Source organism: Poecilia formosa, unplaced genomic scaffold (assembly GCF_000485575.1).
Source record: "Poecilia formosa unplaced genomic scaffold, Poecilia_formosa-5.1.2 Scaffold442, whole genome shotgun sequence".
Classification (NCBI taxonomy): Eukaryota; Metazoa; Chordata; class Actinopteri; order Cyprinodontiformes; family Poeciliidae; genus Poecilia; species Poecilia formosa.
The window spans coordinates 114,158-140,139 of record NW_006800381.1 but is presented as its reverse complement, the minus strand read 5'-3'; the positions used below and the strand labels follow the sequence as shown (position 1 = coordinate 140,139).

General features: G+C 35.7%; 1 protein-coding gene across 2 annotated transcripts; it reads right to left on the bottom strand.

Annotated features, from left to right (window-relative positions):
* Window positions 1-1,394: 1,394 nt before the first annotated feature.
* On the bottom strand, window positions 1,395-15,242 carry LOC103155692 (transcription factor 12-like). 2 transcript variants are annotated; one of them, XM_007577461.2, is made up of 12 exons: window positions 15,055-15,242; window positions 11,569-11,659; window positions 10,257-10,399; window positions 10,055-10,178; window positions 8,220-8,290; window positions 7,773-7,869; window positions 7,610-7,683; window positions 6,670-6,840; window positions 4,996-5,110; window positions 4,755-4,911; window positions 3,644-3,873; window positions 1,395-2,956 (listed from the first exon to the last, which is right to left on the bottom strand). In XM_007577461.2, the coding sequence occupies exons 1-12, from the start codon at window positions 15,121-15,123 to the stop codon at window positions 2,814-2,816; spliced, it is 1,485 nt and encodes a 494-aa protein (XP_007577523.1). In that variant the 5' UTR covers window positions 15,124-15,242; the 3' UTR covers window positions 1,395-2,813. The 2 variants fall into 2 exon arrangements, with proteins under 2 accessions (XP_007577523.1, XP_007577524.1); XM_007577462.2 differs by having other exon boundaries at window positions 5,011-5,110.
* Between the last annotated feature and the right edge of the window lie 10,740 nt (window positions 15,243-25,982).

Sequence of the window (25,982 nt, the reverse complement as noted above, 5' to 3'; positions counted from 1 at the left end):
TTTATTTTGAAAAACCCAACATCCCTCGTGAATTGTGCTCACATCTACGGAAGAGGATTAGGGCCACTAGGAGAAATAGATTTCTGATTTTAATCTCTGAATTCTGATTTTAATCTCTGAATTTTTCTAAGATTTCTGAGATTAAAGTCAGAAGTTGTTGTTTTTTTTTCAGTAGCCCTAATCTTGCTTTCCTGTTACCTTGTGAATTTATTGTTGAATTTTGTTGTTTTACCTACTTAATGCTCCACTCTATGATGAATGATGAGGCTTTATTTTTAATAATAACATATTTTTGCATTATTATTATTATTTTTATTATTATTATTAACAGGTTTGTTGAAATCACTGTTATTTCTATTAATATTTTATGCACTGTGGAACATTTGAAGGTGGTTTAAGTTGAAAATGAAAGTCCATCTGCTGCCTTGAAAATGCAATTTAAGTCACAAAGAAAATTGTTTTGGTTTAAACTCAGAAATTAAAGTTCTGAAGTTGATTTAACAACAAGAGACAAGTTGTCCAAACATTGCTTTTAAAGTTTATTAATCTTGAATTGTGAGTTTTAGCTTAATGCTGCAATTTAAACCAAATAATTATTTCACAAAACTGTCCTCACCTAGTTAAAGAGCCACATTTCTCTATTATTCACTCACAATATCAAGTTAAAATACTTATTTTACTTTAAAATAATAACATTTCTTGTTTCAAACTGCATGAACAATATTTCTGATCTGATGATGAATTTTATTAAACATCACAATGAATTAATCTCAGACATGTAGTGTGAACAGGACATTATCCTCAAGTGTTAACTTAAAAACTATTCAACTCTTTGAGGTTTTACTAAATTAATAAAAAGTTAACACAACTTACTGCTGTAAGTTTATCTTTCACAAACTCACATTTAGGTTCAAAATCTAAAACTGGATAAATTTATTTGACTTAAAGAGTTGAAGACAGTAGACACAACTAAATGCAGCTCAAATGTTTTACAGTGCACAATGAAAAGATTATGAAATTATTAAGTCGTCAACACATCAATTTTTAATATATTAACTGTTATTTCTAATTAACATCAGTTATTGTTATAGTAAAAGAGATTGTCCATGTATCACGTGTTCATAAAGAATCATTTATTAGCATCACTAATCACTTTATTTTCTGTCTAATTTCTTTACGTTTATCTTCGTCAAGCCTCTGAGGTTGATAAAAATAAGATATCAAGCTTTGAATGAAGCATTTTTCTTTGCAAAATGTGTGTTGAGTAACTTCCTTCACAACATTTCTGTTTTGAAAATGACTTTATGGATTCTAAGTAACTTCATATCATACTCTATGCAGATGACTGTATTATGTGTTCAAACTTAAAATACTGGAACATAAGAGAGGAAAAGCATTTTTAGAAAGACATTTATTGCTACATTTTCATATCAACACATGCCTGGAACTCAAACTGTACACATACTGCACATGTTATAAGTGTTTCAGATTATTTTGGTGTTTCTTTATGTTCAACAATGCGGTGAGTGAACATTGTTTGTTTTTAAACACTGTATTGCTCAGAGCATTAAATTTAGGTACAGCTAGTAAACTGCACAAAATAACAGGCTTTATGATTAAAATAATAGTTAAAAGCACATCAAGACATATGAATAAGTTCACAATATTTGTATAAAAGATAACTTATAACTTAAAAATATGTGTTTTAAGTTCAAAACTTAAACATGCACAGGGTTTGTTTGACTACATCTGCGGAGCAATAATTACAAGGAGGAGGATTATGTCCACCGGAGATACAGAAAGTAAAATCCTGGTAGCAGTGCATTAAAGAAATATAAAAACACAATTACAGACCAGGTTGGATGTCCATGTGAGATTAAAAAGAACATTCCTGGAGATCTGTTCATTCACAGAATGTTCAAACCCCTGCAGTATTTACACACACTCTCTCACACACACATTCACACCGAGCCCACAGGAAAAATGAAATATGTTGCCTAAAAACAAAACGTGACAAAGTCTGCCCAATGAGCATTGTGAAAATATGACTAACAAACCTGTTTGCCAATTTTAGACTGCACACGAAACTCTCCAGTCCATTCTGATGTACTGCAACACAAATATTAGCAATAAAACTACAAAATATGTACAAAACACCTGCAGCTTACAATGCATTTGTCTGATGCGAGTCGTGTTTAGGCACAAAGTTATAAAAATCTGTTTGGGAAGAGGAGAAATGATTGTTCGATTGCATCACACTTTCTGATCAGGAAGCCGCTCTGGACGAATTTGAACTGATTCGTCCAAAACGCAGCAATTACAAATCATTTAACTGTATTGTGAAAGTTTATCCCAAAGTGTTGGCTGTTGATCAAATATCGTGCATGTACAGTGCCTTGCAAAAATGTTCATCCTCCCTGAAAATCCTCTACATTTTGTCATGTTACAGTGACAAACATTAACATTGTTAGGCCCCAATTTCCTTGAACTATTTTGCAAAGAAGAATGGGCAAAAATTTTAGTCTTTTGTTGTGCCCAAAAGATCTTATTGACCATCGGGGGCTGAATACTAATTTTTATCTGTATAAAATATTTAAAACTATGTCATCTTCCCTCCAAATCACAACTACAATAAAACTTCAACAAAACCCATTGCAGCCCGTGGATGTAATGTGACAAAATGTGTAAAAAGTTCAAGGGGTAGGAACACTTTTGAAAGTCGTTGCATCAGTTTGTAGAGTGATTTAAACTGATCGTTGATGTAAATGAATGAAATGCTTTAAGTGAGACTTTGAGTTGTCTGTATCAGGTGCTCAGAGGTGACCCATGGGGTTTGACGGGTCCGTCAGGCTCGGATGGAAAGCGAGATGTACAGACTGTGGATCTGACATGATGCTGGAGGCCTTCTCTTCTTCTCTTCTCCGCAGACATGCAGCCTTCGGGTTCAGGTTTCTCTCTGCAGAACGGATACAAAGACAGTAAATGTAAAAATGGAGATACTGAACTCAGGTTTCACAGTTTAGAACCTAATGTCAAAAGTTATCGAAGTCAAAAAGTCCAATTAAATTCTTTTCAGACAGACATCTAGCTAGCTACTTAGCTGGCTAGCTATGTAGCTATGTAGCTAGATAGATTGATAGCTAGATTGATAGAGATATCTAGCTACCTAGGTAGCTAGGTAGATAGCTAGATAGCTACGTAGCTAGCTAGATAGAGGGCAAATCATGCTAGCCAAGGGGAAATACATGCATCACAGCAGCAAAGGGCAAAATAGCAAATTGCAGTTTACAACTCACAATGAAAAACAATCTAAAATGTAAAATAACTAAAAACGATAAACCGTGTATAAAAATAGTTCTTTAAAAAGAAGCTGTGATGTTGCACCTATATAATAACGCTTAAAAATAATTTCAGGAAACTTAATAAAACTATGGCACTGCATGATAGAACAAAATCAATCAAGTGCACTACAATATCTGTAAACCACCTTTTTCTGACTGTGTAAAGATTTAATTCAACGTCTGTTATAATTTAAAAAAAATGAAGTAATATACTTTATGTAGGCTTTAAGACCATTTCTGTCTGGTCTCTTAGACATCCCCCAATCACTTACAGTACATTCCTGCTCCGCTCTTGCACTGACCTCTGACCTGCTGCTCCAGACTCAGGATCACAGCCACAGCCTGGTGCAGAACCAGCAGTTTGGTCTGCGGCTTCTCGCTCTTCAGGTGCAGCTGACACATGTGGCCCAGCTCCTTGAAGGCCTCGTTGATGTCCCGCACACGCAGACGCTCTCTGGCGTTGTTGGCCATCCTGCGCTCTCGCTCGCGCTCGGCCTTCTGCTCTGGGCTCAGGTCCTCGTCCTCGTGGATGCTGCAACGAAAAACCATACGGCACGCATGTGAGAAGGGAAATGTTTGCAGGTTAAACAAAAATACAAAAGGTGAAAAGAGACGACAGTGTTCAGTTATTATTTGGTTTTCTCTGCCCTCTTCTGGTCACTTTGATAACACGGTTTTATTTTTTTGATTAAATACATTTTAAACAAGCTTATGCTAATTCAACAACCACTAGACATCTATTAAAAATATAATTTGAATGTTTGTTATTCCTTATTGTCTATTCTGCTTGAAAACAGAAAACAGATGTTTGGTGTGAATAATAAGATAATATTTGCTGTTTTAATTTATTTTAAGAGAACCTCTGTCATTTTTGTATTTAACATAAAAATTAAAAAACTGAATTTGCTTGCACCTCTTATAAAGTAAAACACCTAACAGTGTGTAAAAACCTTCAAAATTAACAAATCTCTTATTGCAGCAGCAGCATCTCAAACTGGAGATTTTATTTAAAAAAATCTAATCTTGACTTTGACTTTAGTTGGAGAAAAAAATCCCATTTAAAAAAATATTAGAAGACTCAATTATTGGCACTCCTACTAATCCTGACTTTATTTTTTACTTTTTAAGTTTATCATCATTTCTAGCTAGTACTTTTTCATCAATATTAATGAATTATGTACTTAAAACAAGCTCCTATATCTTACTGAAAAGTTACTTGTAAGTTAGATTAGTCTTATTTCAGTTAAAAAGTATAAAAATTACTTGGTAAGATTTTTTGTTTTTGTAGCTTATGACAAAAAGTTTAGACTCTCCTGCCCTCCAGCATGTGGTCTAACTGTCGGTGCAAATATAATAGACTGGATGATTGTTTTTAATGCATGATAATAAATTTATTTTACTCTCAGCTGTTACCTGTTCTGCGCGCTGTTCTCTCCGTGTGTTTTGTGTTCACTCTCCTCGTCGGACCTCGGGCTGCCTGAGCCGTGGTCGTGGTTGGTGTGCATCATCTCCTCCCCTTCCCTGGTTTCCATCTTTAACTCCAGGTTACTCTGAACACCCAAGCCGCCGCCTGTGCAAAATCAAACATATATTGCAATAAAACAATATTAATAAAAAACGAGAAAAACGCTGGTAAGAGGAGGGGAATAACTACCTCCTCCTCCTGCACCTTGTAAGAATGTGTTCCTCTGTCTGGGCGGATACGGGTGGCCATTTTGTGTTCGGCTCTGGAAGGCTGAGTGATTGTTGTTCATGGAGACGCCTTCGACCTTCAGGAGCCACAAAGAGCAAGACGAGTCAGACATGAGTCAGATTCCCTCTGTAAATGATGAACTTCAACAGTTTTTCTTTTGAGACACAAACACTACTTTGCATTGAACTTTTTCAATGCATTTTGTCATGTTAGCTAAGCTACAGAGTATTTCATTACAGTTTTTTTTATTAAAATTAATAAAAAAATACTATTTACAACTGTCAGTTAAACAAGACATTAACAACAAGCTCCTGTTTCTTGGTGAAAAATTACTTGTAAGTTAGTTTTGTCTCATTTCAAGCGCACTAAGATATTTGCACTCAAAACTAGAGTAAAAATACTTTGTAAGATTTTGTGTTTTTCTAGTGATAAACTAGTGGGCAGTTAGGAAGTGGAAGGAAATGAATGATTTTTGGGACGTGATCTAGTCGGATGAAACCAAAAGTAAACTATTTGCCGCAGCGTTAAATATGGCTGTGAATTTAGAGTCGTTATTGACTGAATAATGCAAAGTTTGAAATTTTAATGGACTTTTCTTAACATTTTTAAAGAAAATTAGATTTTATAGTGTCATTGTTGATCAAATAATGCAAAGTTTACACTTTTAATGGACTTTTATTGCCGTTTTTAAAGAAAATAAGATTTTATAGCGTCATTGTTGATCAAATAATGCAAAGTTTACACTTTTAATGGACTTTTATTGCCGTTTTTAAAGAAAATTTGATTTTATAGTGTCATTGTTAACCAAATAATGCAAAGTTTACACTTTTAAACTCAAGTTTTATAATGGAAATTTCTTTAAAAATGTCATTATTGACTGAATAATGCAAAGTCTGCTCTTTAAATAGACTTTTAATGTAAGTATTAATATAATTTGCATTAAAAGTGTCATTATTGACTGGAAAATTGAAAGTTTATGCTTTTAATTGACTTTTATTGCAAATTTTAATCAAACTGCATTAAAAATGTCATTATTAATCAAATAATGCAAAGTTGACAATTTCAATGCAAGTTTTAATGGAAATTTGCTTTTATTATGTCATTATTGACTGAATAAAGCAAGGTTTACACTTTTACTGGACTATTAATGCAGGTTTCAGTGCAACTTTGCATTAAAAGTGTCCTTATTTACTGAATGACACTACATGATAACAGCTGTAGACGTTCATGAAGATTCCTTCATGTTTACGTCATGCCAGTCTGATGCACACCCCTTCAAATAAAGTGTTACTGAAAATCCCAAACAGATCCTCTGCTCCACAAATAATTCAATTCCAGACAAGCATAATCCTCCTCCTAAAACTACTGCACAACATTTAAATTCCCCCCAATTCTCTTCAGGATGATCCACTTCTATCTGACACATCATTAAAAAAAAGGAGAGTGGGAGAATTTAATATGCCCTCCCCCAAAGGATTAGACTAAATATCCTTTCCCCGTGAACATGGTGGACTTTCATTCCAGCTGGAGTAAAATCCCATCATCTGCTGAAAGACGACGGGCTGAACAATGCAGAATTACACACAAAACAACATTTTTACACCATTTTGATACTTTGAAGTAATGTTTGTTAACCATTGCTGGAGTGTGACAGGTGAGCGGTGCAGCGCTGGCTGGGTGGCTGTGGTGGGACTGGCCCAGTAAGCTGTGGATGTCGCTGGGCAGACAGGAAGTGGGGCCCACGGCGTGGTTCCTCAGGACGTGGATGACGTCGTCCAATCTGTCCAGCCGGTCCTCCACCTGAGACTAAAACCATCAACAGACACGGAAACCTTCAGTTTAATATAAACTCTGGGAAAAATTCAGAGACCGCTTAAAATGATCAGTTTTACTCTTTATAGGTATGTTAAAATGGAGATTGTTGTTTTATTCTATGAACTACTGACAACGTGTCTCTGAACTTTCAAGCAAAAATTTAGTATTTATTCGCAGAAAATTAGAAATTGTCAAAATAACTAAAAAGATGCAGTGCTTTCAGACCTCAAATAATGCAAAGAAAACAAGTTTCTATTCATTTAGGAACAGCAATACTGATGTTTTAACTCAGAAATCAATATTTGGTGGAATAACCATGAGGTTTTCAACTTGTTCAGTGCAGTGGACTCTTCATTTTTAGTTTATGCTCCAGATATCAAATTTATTTTTCATGTTTTGGGGAATCCAATTTTTAGCTTTTTTCCAAAAATGTAGTATTTATTTTAGTATTATCTGTTCTACTAAATTTCACATTCTGTAGATTTTTTTATTTAATCACTTAAGCCTTTATATACATTATTAGAATCTAATAAACAATTAGGTTCCTTTTTTTAAAAGAGAAAATAAAGAGTTTGTTACAATAAACTGCCGATGTAACTACTAACTTTTTTATCAATATTCAAGAATTATTGACTTAGAACAAGATCTTATATCTCATAAGTTAGGTTTTTATTATTTGCACTAGAAACAAGACCAAATATGCTTTGTAAAATTTGCAATGTGACACAGAGAATTAATAAAAAAAGATCCAGATCTTTACCAGTGATATGAGTGAGGACTCAAAGTGTGGTGACACCGGTGGCTGAACTGAACTGCGGGGCCACAAGTTGTTCCCTAAAAAGAAAGAAAACCATAAGAAAAATTATGATATTCTGTACGAAAACGCAAAACTCTAATAAATAATGATTATTTTTCTTTCCTACCTGTAGATTCGGCTGCGTTTGGGAGCGGGGAAGGAGATCTCACTGGTGTGGAGGAGCTGGAGGGGAAGCTGCTGCTCGTGTGATCGGGGGAATAAATCTGACAGAGAGAAGGAGCAGCAGAGGAACCAGAGCATGGATCATTTTAAAAGCACAACTTGTCATTTCTGTGTAAGCTTTAACAGCTGCTGCCACATCCCCTGGAGCTTCCTCGTAACCTGAACTAAACTCATCCATTCCTGTCATTTTACCGCACTGCTGCCAATAAAACGTCCCGATACACGACTGTAACCCTCCTTTAATGCATGGCGCTCTTCTGTCGCCCCACAGGAAGTTATGAATTATAGGTGTGGGACCCCAAGGTTTGGTTTTATACTCTGACCTGACCCGTTTGAACATTACAGAGCACAGATAAGTAGCTTTAATGAGAGTGAGGTGGTTCGTACTTACAGAGGCCAAAGCTTTTCCCAGGGTGTCGCCTGTCTGTGACGCTCCTGACACATTCACTTGGCTTCCTGAGACTAAACAAACACGTTTATTGTGACATTATGTCAATATATACAAATATGTGCTTTCTTTACTTCAAATAAATCAATTAAAAAAACCAAAACAAAAAAAAAACAAAGAACATGTACATATACACACAAAAAACTATCTTTTTCAAACATAAGAATGTTTAAACCTTAACAGGAATAAGATTTGGACTTCACCAACCAGATACATGATAATTAATAAAGTAAAAAGTAGTATCAATTAAAATGATTCTCAGGTTCTTCTTATCCAAAATCTTTTTTTTTACAACATTTCAACAAAGATATAAATGTGATTTGCTCTTTCTGTAAAAAAACCCCAGGAAATATTTTTTATTTATTTTGGTTTTATCCTTTCTCTACACAGTTCTGGAAAATTATTTGCATTTTGATTTTGACTTTTATTGAAGTTCTACTATTTAGCTTCACTGACAACCCAATAGCTAAAAAAACAGAATACTATATTATTGATCTTATTATATACTGATGCAAATGGCATATTCACAGATGCCATTACAATAATCAAAAATCCCTCGTTTCCATTTTTGAAAATGACGTCAAACAATAAATAAAAACTATTAGAAATTCCACCAATATAAAATAATTAAAATTTGCACTTTATGTGCTTTTATGAAGTTAAAAAAATCTTTAATACTAATAAAAACTAGCAGATTTTTAAATTAATAACAAAATATTTTCCCCATGTTTGAGGTGATTTTTTTTTTATCAATATTGACTCAAATTGAGTCAATAATTGACCCTTGACCCTTTGAAAGTGACGTCACTCTGACCGCCACTGCGCCATGTCACGTGAAAATCAACCAATGCGTTCCTGTTGTAAAGCCTGTCAAAAAAATGCACGTGATAACCTAATATCGCTTTATTAAGTTGATTTAACTTTAAAATGGTAGTAGGGTGCTGGGCGGTCGGCTGCACTAGCAGAGAATAATAGAAACCAAAAGTCATAACTTTTAGTGGGAAAAGATGGGAAATGGAGAGCAGCCGTGACGGTTAACCCTCGGTGTAATGGCGGATTTGTAGCGAACGCCTTTTACAAGGTAAGAAGACTAACGTCCATATACTTTATAAATAAGTGTGATTAGAAAGATATCAAACATCGCATTATGGAGAAGGTTCGCGTCTAACCGTTGGTAACCATGGAAACACTGTCGCACCGTCATGTAGCCTAGCATGTATGGACAAAACTGGTTAGTGTCTCGGCTTTTGTTCGTTTTTAATGCTTCTCCAGTGTAAAGGGAAACGCCGTTTATGACATAGTGATAAATCATGTGGTGTGAATTCAGACAAAGTCGGTAATTTGATCAACAAGTCAGGAGGGAAGAGGAATGGGTCGGTTTTCTAAGCTAGCTGTATCCAACTTTTGTAAATAACGCCGTATTAGAAAATATTAGAGCCCCAACCAGGTGTGTTACGTTCAGATAAATTAGCTTGACTCGAAAAAGTAGAAGCCATGAATACACTGGCAAAAACAACTTTGGAAAATAACTTCAGTCACTCCCAATTCTCACGTCCCACGTCCATCATGGCGCCTATAAGTGACGTAGTTTCAAAGGGTCAATATATTGTGTGCACACGTGATATATAGTTTTTTCCAGCCAAATCTCCTAAATTTCTAAGTTAGCTTTTCTTATTTCAAGTGTACCAAGACATTTGCACTAGAATACATACATATATATGTATTGCAGCATGCAACAAAAAGTAAAAGTAAGCTCTTATTCTTTTTATTTTCCTCACCTGCTGGATTCTCGGAGTGGCTGTCAGAGGGAGAGCGGGACACCGTGTTGTTGCGGTGAAAGGTGGACATCGGCGGTAAACCTCTGTTCATTTCAGCCGCCAGCACCGAATGAGGAGAGAAATCCTGAGCAGAAAGCAAACGCGTTTTAAAAACAAGAGTTTTTGTATCAACATTCACCAGGGCTGATGAAGGAAAACTCACCAGGTTACCGTGGGCCGGCTGCAGGCTGCTGTAGCTCCCCAGCTGTGCTTGGTGGCCCGCCGAGGCCCCCAGCGCACCTTCATAGCCCTGCTGGTTCAGCCCGTTTACGGCGCTCCAGATGTCCGGAGAATTGCTCATCCCCTCTAAAATAAAGAATCGTGTTTTATCGCCTGAACTGCTGAGGTGTCTTGAACTGCCAGTCAAGTTATAAAGCAGAAGACTGGACCCCGGTGCAAAGAAATTACATGCAATAACTAAGTTTTACTGTCTCAATTAAACAGCACAGGGCATGTTTGGTAGCTATGCTGGTCACTTCATATATCTCTTTTACACCGGGGTGAATAATGTATTCATGGTCGATGATATTAATAGCAACAAAGGAAAACATATTCATACAGTGCAGCTTAATAACTAAACTCATTTATTATTTGTTTTAGTTTTCTATTTGTGTTTTATTTATTAAACAATTTTAGCCAGTTTCATATTCTGACCTGATTGTAGTACTTTTTGTCACAAACATTTAAATCTTCCCTTGCTATTAGGTTTTAAGTGTTTTCTTTTCTATGTTCATTGTTCACCAGTTCCCAGTTTATTTTATTTGATCCCTGTTTTTGTTATTTTTTTCTTTTGTTGTTCTTTTTCATTTTAATTATGCTTTTTGTGTGCGTCAGCTTCTTTTTGACCATTTTTGTCTCACACATTGCAAAAACACAAAATCTCGCCAATCTTTTAATACACTTGAATTTAAAAGTAATTTCTCAGCAATATATTGAAGCGTTTTCAAAGTTATTAATTCCTTAATATTGATTAAAAACTGGGAGGTATTTCACTTATAACAAGACATGTCTCCCATGTTTTGAGTGAAAAAAATATTAGCATTTTATTGACTTGAAACAAGCTCCTATATCTTGCTGGAAAAATTATTTGTAAGTAAGTTTTGTCTTATTTCAAGTGTATTATGATATTTTCACTGAACGAGACAGACAAGACAAACATACTTTGTAAGATTTCTTGTTTTTGAAATGGTGTGGTATCAATAAAGTATCATTTACTGATTAGTTTTTAATATTTAATAACAAATTTACTTTCCTCATATTTATCTTGCATCCATTGTGGCAAATTAGCCTCATCTTCTCATCTTTTTATATCTAATTCTATGTAAAAGTAAACAAGGAGGTTGGACAAGAGGATCAATGGTGGTCATATGTTATGACCTGCTACAAAAGCTACAAGAAGCATGATACTTCAAGAAGCATTTGATTGTTATTGTTGGATAATGAGTGTTTCGAGGTTTTGCTGGGCTTGAACTCACCAAAGAAGGTGCTTGCAAACACATTGCTGGGGACTTTGCTTGATGAGTGTGAAGTTGAGTTGCCATCAGAGCTGGGAGGCTGCCCATAAACCTGAAAAAACAATTAAAACCACCTTATGAACTGATAATTTTCCTACTTTCTGGTGCAGGAAGTTGGGCTGTCAAGCTAATTCCAGTTAGCATGTGGACAAAATTAACACATTAATACAGAAAAAATGTCTTGTATTATTTTTTCCTCACATTTACATGTTTAAAGTCACGCCACATCATCTTAGAGTTTCGTTTGGATTATTTTAGATGTGGATTTGCAGGTGTGCTTTGGATCATTATGCATAACTAAAATACACTTGATCTCAGTGTCACAGATATCCAGACATTTTCCTTCAGGATTCCTGGATATTTGTGTGATTTTTGGTCCTGGAAGCTCAATCATTAGCAATTTGGTTAAATTTATAGAGCCAAATCACAACACCATCACAAAAAACAAACAAAAAGTGAGCATAAGGTCTGCAGATGAATATGCCTGCAGTTTATTTATTTATTTATTTTACCTCTGTTTTATGATATTCTGTTGTTTTCTGCTGATTGTTTTTAAGTTGTATGATGTTTTAATGTTTTCTGAACAGCTTGTTTATGAAAACTTTTATTTAACTTACTTGGTTAAATAAAAAATATTATTCTGGCCTCTTTGGGATCAGATCTCATGCAAGGTCACATACATGTTTTCTACATTTGTGGATAAAACTCTGACCCTGGTTCTCTGGAATCCCAAAGTCTTCAAAATGGCATTTTTGTTTTTCATGTGTTCTCATATTTCTCCTTTACGTTGTCAGACAGTGAGTTCTCAATTTAATCACAGTGAATTTGTAGCTTGCATGGGAGCAATCTGAAGTAACAATGCAATGAAAACAAAACAGAGTGCGGATGCACACTTGGAGCCATGGTGGTAATCCATAATCTGCAGATCCGTGCACCTCCTCATCCGGATTTGGAAACCGTTCACCAGGAGAAATCCCTGCGCTAATCATGATCAGGTCCGGCTACGACTCAGATCCCCAAAAACATAAAACTGAATTTCAATTTGTCATTATTCCTTTAAATTTAGATTAAAGCCTTCCTGAATGAGTTGGTTTGGAGACATTATAAATGAAACAATAATCAACAGTTTGATGTGGAACGACGGCACTTGATAAAATCTAATGCTTGTTGACTGTGTGTTTTTTGTTGGTTTGCACTGATTTTCTTAATTCTGGGAGATTGGTGATGGGCCAATACCTACATATGAAGTTGATCTTATTTAGCTCAGCAAATGTTTAAAAATCAGCCTCTGTCCTCTTCTGCTCTGCAGAGGTTTGACTGACAGACCGGCCCACCAGGTCATGTCTGCACGTTTGCAGCTAACAATTGTCATCCCACTGTTGCCAACTTAGCAACTTTCTGGCTATGTTTAACGACATTTTTGAGAAAAAAAAAATGGTATCGGTCAAAATTGGAATTGGCAGTTCAGGCTTTTTAAAAATTGTTAATCGATGATTGACCAGAAAACTCCAGTCGGTGCATATCTACTTCTGTGACTTTGTGTTTTTGTGTTATGTTGTAAAGCGCTTTGACTGACTGATCGATTGATGATTTGTGCTCAAGATAACACAAAATGGAAAACAAATATTCTGAAAGGCAAATAAATTTCAGATTAAAGCATGCCCTGCACTCACGCAGACACAGAAACCCACAGAGAGGCGCACGCCTTGCCCAAAACCACCAAGAGGCTCGGGCTGCACCTGCACTTCCCTCCGTCGCTTTGATGTACCCCAGGAAATGAAAATAAACCTCCCTGCACTGCATCAATGGGGTGTCAGTTACCCGGACGACAAGTTCTGTAAAGCAGGCTATTAGAGATTCTCTTGAGTACGCTTGCGCAAGGCTCGCACGTTTAGACAAACCACGCACACACGCGTGTGCACGCACAGAGCCGTGACCCTGGCTGGCAAGAGTCCCATGGTGATTGTGGGCTTGGCCAAACAGAAGAGCCCCTGTCGACACTCGGCCCGTCTGAGCCGCCACGGGCAGCATATGGCAGAGGATAAAGCCAATTGTCCTCCTTACCATCAGCATAGCAGGCGACCCGTTAATAATGGTCACACCCCCGCCCCAGCACGCCCTCTCTGGCCCCGATGGAGAGGGGCCATCGCCAAGGCACCCTCTTTTAGCATAGCATTGATTTAGGAGCCATCAATCATCAGATCACAAAATGATAATGCACTTTTTCTTTTTTCTTTTTTTTTTTTTTTTTTACTCCAGTTCAAGAAGAAATTCAAAAGCAATAAATCATTATTTTCTATTAACAGAAAGCTTTTTGGGGCAGGGTTATGTATATAGTTCTCCAAGAAGAGCAGCGTTGTAAACACACACACACACACAGAGAGAGCATCAAGATGTGAGATAAGTGAAACATCAACTTGCTATTCAAGGCCCATGCCTCGCTCCACCGTGGCCAACTCCGGCCACATGCAACCAATTTTCTGCCTCTGTGATCCACGATGTCTGGATGTGGTTAGTCTCTCCGAGATCAAAGCTGCCTTTGATAATGGTTGCAGCGGTGCAGGGACTGCTCCAACATAGCGGGGTTAAATCAAATAGAAATAGAGGCAATCTGCTTCATGTCAAGATGTTTTTCTGCTGCCAGGCTTGACTGGATTGCACAGAGCAAACAGGAAGTCTCACTCAAGCATTTTAAAAACAAGCCTATTTGTCGACCTAGAACAAGAAGTAAAAGTGAATTTAAAGTTATAGCATGTCGGGTAGGTTGTGTTCTGTTTTTTCTGATTTGATCTGTGATTTTTTTGATCATTAAATGCATCAAAGTATAAAAAATAATTATATCAACCAATGTTGCACTTTTTTGTAGTTTGTAAAAATCAGAAAGAGGTTTTGATGCATAAATTGGGATAATTTTATTGTCATTTTCTGCTGGATTCAGGAGAAAATCTATTATGAAACCTGTTTTATATTTTAATCCTGAGAAGGAAAATAATCTGAATCAGTTAAAACTGGAATTTCATTGTCAGCAAAGAGAAACCTGACTGGTGCATCCCAACAGGATTACTCTGGAGCTGAAAGGGTTCAAAAAAATGTAATTCCTAATGTTGCAACTTTATGACAACTTTAAGCCAAAGTTCACATCTCATTACAGCACTGACTCATCTGAAAGACAAAGCTTTCTCCCTCTGGACCTCAAAACACACACCAGTCATTATCAAATATCCTGTTTAAAGAAAAGAACATCCCCAAAAATCTGACATTCCTCCAACAACTTTCAACTGGCATAAAATGTTTTAATCAAGTTTCCACTAAATGCATTCAAATCTGATGTTGATTCTCGAAGCGAAACTCAAGAAATGAACTAACAGGACAGCTGAGAATGCAGCAAACACACAAACAAACCATGCCCAACCTAATTTATGGTGGATAAAATATGAAGATACTCACTGGCTTCATGTTGTAGCAGTACATCAGTGAGTTGTTGGCTGTCCCAGAGGCAGGATGAGCACAGTACATAACTCTGTCTGGATCACAACGAGACTCTCAGCGCTCTCCACACACAGCTCCTCTGTCCACCTCTTTACTCATGTGTGTGGTGTGTCGTCCACACACACTCCTTCCCCTAACCCACCCCTGCTGGTCGTGCAGCAACCCGCAGACAACTTATGCAAATCAGGGCTGGACCATTTCATCCGGCACAGAGGGGGTGGCCAAGACATGATGCTTTTGCTTTAAAATGTTACATCATTTATGAGCTTTTCTGCTTAAAAGTGGAAAAGTATTACACAAAGAACTCGTTATTTTACAATTTGTGGTGCCATTGGGTTTTGTAAGCATAAAAAACATTAATAAATTCACATGAAAACCAAAATTACTAGGGGATTCCCAATCAACTTATGAATAAATAACCCCAAAAAATAAATTGTACCGATGGGAGATCCTTATTGCTCAGATATCATCCTGTTTTCATGTCATCTCGCATAAGTGTAAAGTTGAACACACACAAGGCTAGAAATCCCTCCTCTGGACCAACAAGCAGTGATGACGCCACCAAGATAATCTCCTGTTAGACAGGTAGAGGTTTCCAGTAAACACTAGATACTACAGCCTTGTCTGACCTACATTCACAAATAGAGCCAGGTCTTAATTTGCAGGCACGTGTGGCATGGAGAGCTGGGTTTGGAGGTTATTTGGTCTGTCTGGGTGACCGTCTGCAGCATCTCCTAAACAGAGTCGTCCTTCCCGTATGAGGTCAAATCCACCACACGTATCATTTTTAACCAAAACATATGCAAACAACATTAACAAAAAGCACAATTTCATGTGTGTCTTGCATTAAGCATGCCTTCTATATGAGAGAGGGGGCTGGAAAGGTGGAGTTGGCTCAATGCATAGAGCTACAGTATGGCACCCGGTCCTGGCACCGCTTGGTGTTTTACAGAAACCTCACAAGAATCCAATCAAATGATTCCTGCTGGGACAAAAACAAAGTCTTTTCCAAATGACAGTACCGACTCTTCAGTAAAGAGACTCTAATGCAGCTGAGTGCTGTAATACTAAAATATTTTTTATGTGCTGTTAACACTCAAACTGAAAATAAAATAGTGCAAAAATGCAAGAACGCCATTATTTGCCAGGATGTCTTTGAAACTATTTCGTCAGTGAGAGATTCAAGTGGTTCATGAAACATTACATATTTTTTTATTCTTTCTCACTTTTTGCTTTGCTTTATTTTTCTTTTTCGGAGAAGTATGACCTGAAGCCTTTCTTAACACGTCTACCTGAAAAAGAACATACCTGAAAAAACATCTGACACCAATACTGTTTAATTTGATTTCTTCAAATCAAACAAAATTGGTGTCAAACATTTGTGCGTGAAAATATTTTTGTTTGTGGTGTTATCAATGTAAAGATATTAGTAACTGTTTCCAGAGGTCATTAAAGGTCTACCTCTCCTGTTTTACAAAATCAAACACATTTTGAGTAAACACTGTAAAACATTTGAGCCACATTTAGCAGTGGGAATTATTTCCCAGAATGCTTAGCGGCATGTTTCTGTCTCCTGAGATGGAAGTGCGTTACGTTGATCTGACTCTGGTGTTTTATTAAGGCAAATGTTCATTTTAATGCAATTCTCAGTCAGCAAAGCTTGAGGATAATGTCCTGATCACACTAAATGTTTCTGAGCTGAATTCATTGGGATGTTTAATAAAATTCATCATCAGATCAGAAATTTTCTTCCTGCAGTTTGAAACAAGAATTTAAATTATTCTAAAGTAAAATAAGTATTTATTTTAACTTGATATTGTGAGTAAAATAATAGAGAAATGTGGCTCTTTAACTATGTGAGGGCAGTTTTTTTTTCTTGCATATTGTAAAATAATTATTTGGTTTAAATTGTAGCATTAAGTTAAAACTCAAAATTCAAGTTTAATTAAGTTAAAAAACAATGTTTAGACAACTTGTCTCTTGTTGTTAAATCAACTTCATGAACTTTAATTTCTGAGTTTTACAGTGAATCAACTCTGCTAAAAGGTGTTGAGTGGATCTGGTGGCGCTGGTATGTGGCAGCCTCACTTCTGTCAGACTGTCCCAGAGCAGCTGTGGCTACTATCCAGTAGCTTTCCACTGTGTGAGTGGGTAAAATGATATACAAGAACTCTTTCAGCTAATGGATTTTTTTTTAAAGTATGTTGACGATTAATCAATTACTGAATAAGTTGATGATTACTTCAATAATCAATTAATCACGATTAATCTGATTAATCGTTTCATCCCTGGTCAGAATTTTGTTTTGTAGAGTGAAGATGCGGAGGAGCTGGTGTTTGGCGTCCAAAAATAAAGACTAACCTAAATCTCTTTAAAACCAGAATTATATATTTAGAAACTTCAAATGCTGACAAACACGTGGTTTTCCTCCTGATTCAATCTGTCTGCAGGTGAGCTGCTGTCTGCTCAGCTTCCTTAAAGTCAAAGTCTAATCCTGGCGATCCAAACCAGCGCTATCTAGGTTAGGAGGTCACTCACTTCTTCTTCTTTATCAGCGCAATTGTTGGTTGACTTTTACATCTGCATGCTTTTCTTTTCTTTTTACCTAATTAAGGAAAACGTCATAATAAAGCCAAAATATCCAAATGCTGATGTCAGTAAATATATTAGCTGTTTTACAACTAATCCCTGGCAACTGGTGGCTACTGAGTGACCTTCTCCTCTGACAGAGATCAGTCTTCTTATCTGGCACATTAAGCATTCATAACACAAACATATCTGATCCAAGAGCCAATTTATACAGTCCCCTGACCCTGAACTTTGCATCAATCTTAGTTAATTGCAGTCTTGTCAGAAAAGGGATTATCCAAACAGGTAATGCAAATGTTAATGAGATCATTTTTGCATATCTTTATTTTCCTGTGGTTGAAATGTCACTGGTTCTGACGTTCTGCTATGAAGAATGTCACTCCCGATGGCCCCTTGATACATTGTTGGCCATGAGGAGGTCGGATGCAGAGGAGAAACCAAAACAGACGTTCTAAAAAACTAAGAAAAATGCATAGAAATGGCTACGTTTTTTTAAAATAAAATCCCCAAGAAAAAACACATTTTCAGTCAGTGTTGTTGCTGTTAAAATTGTATATTTTTACTGCATGATATGCTGTTGCCTCTCCAAGTGTTGTTGGCACTCTGCTGATTGTCATGCGCCTGATTTGACATGGCTTAAATAACTATCTTCCTCCCAGTGATTGGCATTCACACAAGAAGGGGTGAGTGGGACTGGGGAGCAGATGGTGACATTCCACATGACCAAACTGATCAATCAGCATGCTGGGACGCAGGTGCAGCACAGGCGGGCAGCACCACACCATCTATTTCACCATCTACAGGGCACTATAACACATGGGCACCAATCGTGGCACCCTGAGGGTCTGCATGCTCCTCCGTCCCGCTGCGCCAAGGTTGATGACATCAGAGTTTCCCATCCGCTCTGCCATGGGACGCCGAGAAAAGGGAGCGTGAAAAAAAATAAAAAAAACAAGCATTGGAATAATATCTGCAACAACAGCTTGGTCTGGGGAAGGTTGTATAAGTGACGTCAAAGCAAGGGACTCCCATATTATATATTATTACCAAATATAAGTGGGCTAAGGTGGTATTAATAACTCTGGACCTTTTCTACATTTTGTTACGCTACAAACAAACAGAAACAACAGCAGGTTTTTAATGCAAATAAAAATCTGAAATGTGTTTCATATGGAGAACCAGCTTTGGGTAAATCTCCATTAGCGCTGCACATTTATTTATGAAAAATAACTCAACCTCTGTCAGGTTGGACGGAGAGTTTTAACATTAAATGGGTTCTGTTATGCAAAATTCACATTTTGCATGTTTTTTTATGCTTCCATTTGGGTCTCAACTGCCTCTAAAAACAATAATAAAAAAAAAACAGTCAGCCATTTTTTGACAATATGTCAAAAATGTCTGGGAAATAAGTCACTTTGCAACCCTCTCAATGGTTGAGTCACATTACCATTACCTAGCAACTGCACCATTACCTAGCAACCCTAGCAGAGCCCAGTCCTGTTACCTACCAACCCAAGCGGAACTCCAGCACGTTTGGTCAGCTGGTTTTATTGCTATTAGTGTGGTACAATGGCTGCTGGAAAACTTACCATCCAGAAATTACTTGTGACATTCTTGTTGGTCGTGCAGGAGGCTCCACTTCTGCTTTTCAAATATGTATGGTTTTATAACTGTGCATTTGTTTGCAGCCATTTTCATTTCTCAGTGTAAAAGTTGAGTTGGGGGCGTGGCCAGCAGCAGCTTCTTTGGATTCAAAGTGACAAGATGCCCTAAAACAGTTCAAAATATTCAGAACTGATCAGACTAAAATCTCAATATCTAAGAATTACTTTGTGCAAAAAAAAATGTAATGAATATGTTTCGTATAATCCATAAACCTTTCCTAATCTGTTCAAGAAAGCATAATAAGTCACCTTTAGATTTCAAATCTTGCCACAAACTCTCAGTTGATTTTACATCTGGACTTTGACTGGACCATGTCATGCTTGTAAGTAACTAACTCCTTTATAACCCAGGCTGCAGTGATACTTACAGCACAATAGCCACTGTAATGTCTAGAAACTGAAGGGTTTTGATATTGTGTTCATGTCACTGCAGACCCAGCACCAATACACTTATTGATCACCCGCTCCATATTCCCCTCATTTATCAACAAAACTTGGAAATACTTAAGCTTCTCCCTTTGGACCTTGTCGCGACCTGGAGAGGTCATGACCCTGTTCTGGCTCAAGGCCATGCTCTCTGATTTGGAAGTGTTGATTTTCAGTTCTTATCCTACAAACGGCTATTAAAATGTGTTTTGTAAGCAGATATCAGTCGTCTGAGTTAGCAAAGCAAAAATAGAAAAAGAGAAAAAAAGTGATTAGCTTTATAAAACCCAGGAAACATGCTATAATTTGTCATTTGAAGTATTCTGATATATTACTCCAGCGAAACACTGTGCTAAGTTATTAAGTTTATGTTATGCTGTTAAACAAGTCATCAGTATACTTCAAGTATACTTGAAGATTAAAATACTTATACGTTTTTTTGATAAACCAATTGATGTGTCATTGTTGGCATAATGGCAATACATTGTTAAAATTTTAAGTGCAGAAATACTAATAGACAGGGCCAAATGGGAGCAAATGATGGGGATAACACTAAGAAATGGGTTCCAGCTTAAATTACACGCTGGTGGAGTCAATTTACTAATTAGGCAGCTTCTGGAGGCAGTTGTACTTTATTTTAGGAGTATTAAAGTGAAGAGGTTTAACTCAAATGCTCCTCATACTTTTCACATTTTAAATTTTCTAAAAAACAGGAAATGAACGAGTCCTTTTCTGTCCACAAATATCTGCTATTTTGTTGGGTAAAACCCAGTAAAAAGCATGAAATCTGTTATTGGAACGTGACAAAATGTAAAAGAGCTCAAGGGGTGTGAATCAGTTTACAGTGCAAAGTATAACATTTATATTTAATATAACTGCATAAAAAATAAAGTAAAAAAGAAAAAAAAAACTAAAACAGTTTTTAATCTCTTAGTGATACAAAAGTTAACAAACTAACCTTTGATTCATTTTTAAAATCTTTTTTATTTCCCTTAAGCTTTTTTTAAAATGAGCATTAAAGTATTTTGCTGGAAATACACTGAAAAAACAAAATAGGCAATCCAACTTTTAAAAAATTGAGTTTATTTGTTGCAAGTTAAGTTTACAGTTAAGTTTATCCAAGAGAATATATTCAGTGTGTTAAGTTGTCGTGCTAAACAAGTGTGAATAAACGAAGCTTGACAAACTTAAAGAGCTCCATTCCCTCAGCGTATCACTATAATGTTTTTAACATTATATTTTAAGAAGAAAAGAAGGAGGTGTGCATTTAGCTGAGTGCGTTGACCAGTTGATGAGTTTTTGCTTACAGATATTCCAACAACAAAACAAAAATCAACGAAAGTGGATGCACCTTAAAGTTAGCACACCGTGTGAAGTGTGTGCCGAGGTAAATGGGTTGGCTGTGGTTTCTGACTCTGTGGCGTGACTCTGTGCTGAGGATCTGCGGCATCTTCAGGATAAGACCTGGACTCAGCAAGCCGATCTCGTAGTCTGGCCCGACTGCTGGGGGAGGAAAGGGGGGAGGCTGTAAGAGGATTGGACTGGCTGTGGCCGCACGTGAGAGCCAGACTCACCGACTTCTTCGCTGCGGTGACCCAGCCGTCCCACATTCACCAACTGCAAAGAAAAACAAAGAAAGCGTACAACTTCAGGTCGGACCCTGGATCCTGGGCGACTTGTTGGGTCGCCATGACAACACGTCCAGTGTTGTTCTGCTGTTTCTGCTCAATGCAGATCAGATGTCATAGTTTGGTCTTTCCAGGTTTACTTTTGTGAACTTTGACTTTTATACCTTGTTTTGTGTGGTCCACATGTGAAAGTCAAAGGTTTTGCATTTTATTTATTCACTATGAATCACAAAATAGGAACAAGCTCCAGAAACTGAATAGGACTACAGTGAAAATACTGGCAGATGTGGTTACCATATGTTTTATATGGTAAAATTTATCATATAAATACACATTTTATCATATTTATATGATAAAATTATGGCAACACAGAATTTTACCATATAAATATGGATTTATATGGTAACCACAGCTGCCAGTATTTTACCTTAAATTAGACAGTTTTTTTTACAGTGTATAACACAACCATGAAACTTACCACTAAAGATGTTAAAATGTATATTTGCATATGAAAAATTTAAATTTATTTTTGCAATAAATTACAATATTAAACAAATAGTTTACAGTTTTGTTTCTTCAGAATAACTGAATTTATCATTATACACTGTATGTTTCCACTGCCATTTGCAGTTGTTTGCATTGTTTTGACCTTTTTTCATTATTTTCTCATTACAACTTTCTTTTATTTATTTATTTTTTCATGTCTTACTTACATATTATTTATCTATTTACTTATTAATTTGGGGGTTAAAATACAGTTTCAAAAGCACTATTTGATGAATGTTTGATTAATTTTGTACAATATTTCCAGATAAGTGTGATATTGTAAGACATGTTTTTATTAAACCATAGTGCTATAAACCGTCTCATTATATTTCAAACTAAATACTTAAATGCTCATAAAAAAAATTGCTTATGGGAAATAAAAAAAGATCAGCAAAATGAAAGGATGTTAATTTTTCTAAGCAATTCAGAAATAAATTCTGTGTGATATGGGGTTAAAAAAAAGTGGCTGTGTGTTTGGAAGAAGTGTTGTGTGAATCTTGACATTTGAAGGAATGAGCAAGGGCAAAAACGGTGTTCATAAGCCCTTCCACAATAAATCAGAAGTGACAGAAGATTGACAGTAAAACAAATCAGTCCAGAATAGCCACCGACTGGAGGTCAAAGATGAAGCGAGAAAACAACGACTAACAAGGAAAAACAACATTTTTCTCTTATTTAGATGAGGCAGCCCTGCTCATCATCTCCAGTTGATGTGAAACTTCAACAAATGTGATAGATGCAGGTGTGTTGTAAAGAGACTAGCACATTAGCAAAGAACATTTTGGATGTTCCATAGATCACAGAGATTCTATAAAAATGACTGTCCAGAAAGATAACAAAAATTTACACTACTCAATAAAAATTGTAATGTTGCAATGAAAAAGACCAAAAGCAGACTAAAATACAGAACATGCCTGTGGTTTGACATGTATAAACTTTTCCTTCTAGTTTATTCTCAGCTCAGTGTTTTGTTTTACTTTAGCTTTTTATAAAAATAGATGAGTTCAAACGCAAGCAATACACTCAAATAAATTATTTAAAAAATTTACTCTTAATATTTTTGTTCAGTATGATTACAAAGGATTGTATTTATTTATTTATTTATTTATTTATTTATTTATTTATTTATTTATTTATTGATTTATTGATTTATTTACTTTTAAAAGATAACTTTTTTGCAGCCTAACTGTGTATGTATGTACCCTTTGACTTGATGTGGTATAAATGAAAAATATCCTGGATATTATAGTTGCAGAGGCAAAAAGATAACAACAAAAAACTGTAACATGATTTAAGAAGCTCTCTTTAAGATGCACAAAAATGATTGACTCCAGTAAACACTGGCATTTACCCACAATGCTCAGTGACAAACTTAAAGTCTTTTCTAATGTTATTTTAATGCACTCACCATCAAAGTTGGAGTACCACAGAGGTGTGTACTGAGCCCCTTTCTGTACGTAGTAAACACTAATGAATGTAATTCACCAACCAACTATTCTTTAAATTCTCCACTGACAATGTTCACAAATTACCAATTTAATCTATCAGGCCAAAGTCCATCAGTTTATAATGCTATTAATGCTATCACTCCAACAGCACATTACTATAGACAACAATAGTCCTGGAAATGGTGGAAAACATTAAAAATTTCAAATTCATTGGATAATAAATTCATTTTAGAGCTGCAAATGTGGTGAAATGTGTTTATTGTAAGAATTAATTTGTAGTTTTTAAAATAAATACACATACTTTTGACATTTGTGTTTATCAGAAATGTAAAAAAAAAAAAAAAAAGAAAATCATACTCCTTCTTTCCGTTCTCAGAAGTAGTGCATTTGTTGGAATACATACAATGTTTCAGATGACACACAGCATACTGAAAAATGTTTAAAACTATTACTTGATTTAGTCGTTTTCAATTCAAAATCTACGGCAAAAATGTTTGCTTATGCCTTGTTTGTGAAGCTATAATAAGCAGCTATTTCAAACACTTTAAATATGTTATTGCATGATTTGCATGATAATAATTTACTAGACCAAACAGTTTGAAAGACTGACCTCGTTTTCCTTTTTGTCTAATTTTGCATTTTAATTTTTAGACTCTCTTTTGTGTTTTATTTGTATTACTTTTATTATATATTATAGTACTTAACAGACTTATATTTAGGGTTTTTAACCCTATAATCAGTTGAATATTTGTGCCAAACTACAAACTTTGAAGGGGACAAGCCAGGATCAGCAGGAAAAAATCTAATGGAGTCATGCCCATTATTTTCTTATTTTGTTGAGATTTTTTTTTGTTATCCTCTGGGAAAATCTCATCACAAATGTTTTCCATTTATGTGTTCTCCATATGTTTGTTGCTGTATCTCGTTTGAAGCGTTGTCAGTGTGGTGTAGCAGTACCCGTCTCACCCAACAGATGGCAGCATAAAGCAAGTCTCTGTATTAACCTTTATTTATTTAGGGTTTGTTTTTATGAGTTGGTGCTTTCATTCTTTTAAAATTGTTCACGTTTATCAACAATACAACTGCGCACATGTCATTTTCCAACATTTTTGAGGAAATAAAAATCAAAAGTCATTGTAATTTAACTGACATGTGACTAAATCACGTCTATTTTAGATTTGTTAATATGTAAATAAAGGGGCATTATATTTACAACTCGGGCAGATTGTTTAAAATCACAATAATCTTTCGGATTACTCATTTTCTTCAAGAACTGAGACGCAGATCTCAATCGGATGAAAAAATAGATTAATCAGTTTGATGAGCAAAGACAGTTTTACAATATATATCTGCAAAAGCAGCTTCCGATTTAAATTTCAGTCTGATCAGTTTTACTGGTAAATAATCTTAGTCAGAGGCATAGGCAGATACTGGGATCAACATAAATGGCTATAGCTGCCCGTGTTCATGGTGTAATGATATCATCCCGACTGTTTACCCGTCATTGTCACTATCTGATCAAGCAGCTTCCTGCAGCAGCGCCATTTCTGGCTGACAGCGGAACTGCAGGACGTCAAGTTAGGCACGACAGAGCTGCAACTTCCTGACTGAAACTTGTTAAAATAAAACAAAAGATATATATGACAATATATGACAATAAACAATAATATGACAATAATAAGGGTGTAGTCAAAGTTACAGAGGTAAAAGTCTCTTCATATAAAGCCACATATATGATAATCATATTACAAAAAACTCTTCACTTCAAAAACAAAGAGAAAAAATCTAAGTAAATCTTTTCTATCAAACTAATAATGGCTAATATGTTTGAAATAACGGTCTTCTTCATTTGCCAATGGCTACTTAGAAAGAAAAGCAAGCATTTTTAAGTGTAAAAACTTACAAGATCTCAACTTTTTCAAGAACCTGTGCAGTTGAATAGATATTAACTCATTTTAACCTTTGTGAAACACATATAAGTCAGAATATGGTCCACAAAGGTATATCCAGCAAGCTTCATTAACAGAAGAGTATTAGCTATTTGCCTAAATTTGTTGTTTTTGTAAAAACAAACAAACAAAAAAAGTTGAAGCTTGTTTTTAAGTATTCTTTAGTAGGAGATAAAAGATGTATTGCTATTCTTACTTGATTAAAACTACTGAGTATATAAATAAGTTTCATTTTGGTCTTAAAAATACCAATATTTCCACATAACTCTGTATTCTGGTTCATCTGATGATGTAATTTTTAAATATTAAATGATTAATAGTTTGATCAGTTACTCCGCACTCGACTTACTTGTGCAAGCAAAACTTGTGCAATTTCTTCGACTGCAACTTTTTACTTTTACCTGAGTATAAATTTTGGATATGTCTGGAAGTTATACATTGCAACCAAAGTTGATTAGGAACTCAATAACATTTACTTAAGTAGCATTTTGAAAACAACAACAACAACAACAACAACAAAAAAACAGAAGTAGTTTATTATGTTGTAATTTTTACTTGTTCTTGAGTAATTTTATTATGAAATATCTCTACTCTTGAGTAAAATTTCTGGATTCTCTACCCACTGAATGAATGAAA

Coding starts and splice junctions, on each gene's coding strand:
- LOC103155692 (XM_007577461.2), bottom strand. CDS start 15,123: ATGTACTGTGCTCATCCTGCCTCTGGGACAGCCAACAACTCACTGATG. Junction 10,400..11,568: donor GTTTGCAAGCACCTTCTTTG/GTGAGTTCAAGC, acceptor TCTTTATTTTAG/AGGGGATGAGCAATTCTCCG. Junction 7,870..8,219: donor TGGGAAAAGCTTTGGCCTCT/GTAAGTACGAAC, acceptor TCTCTCTGTCAG/ATTTATTCCCCCGATCACAC.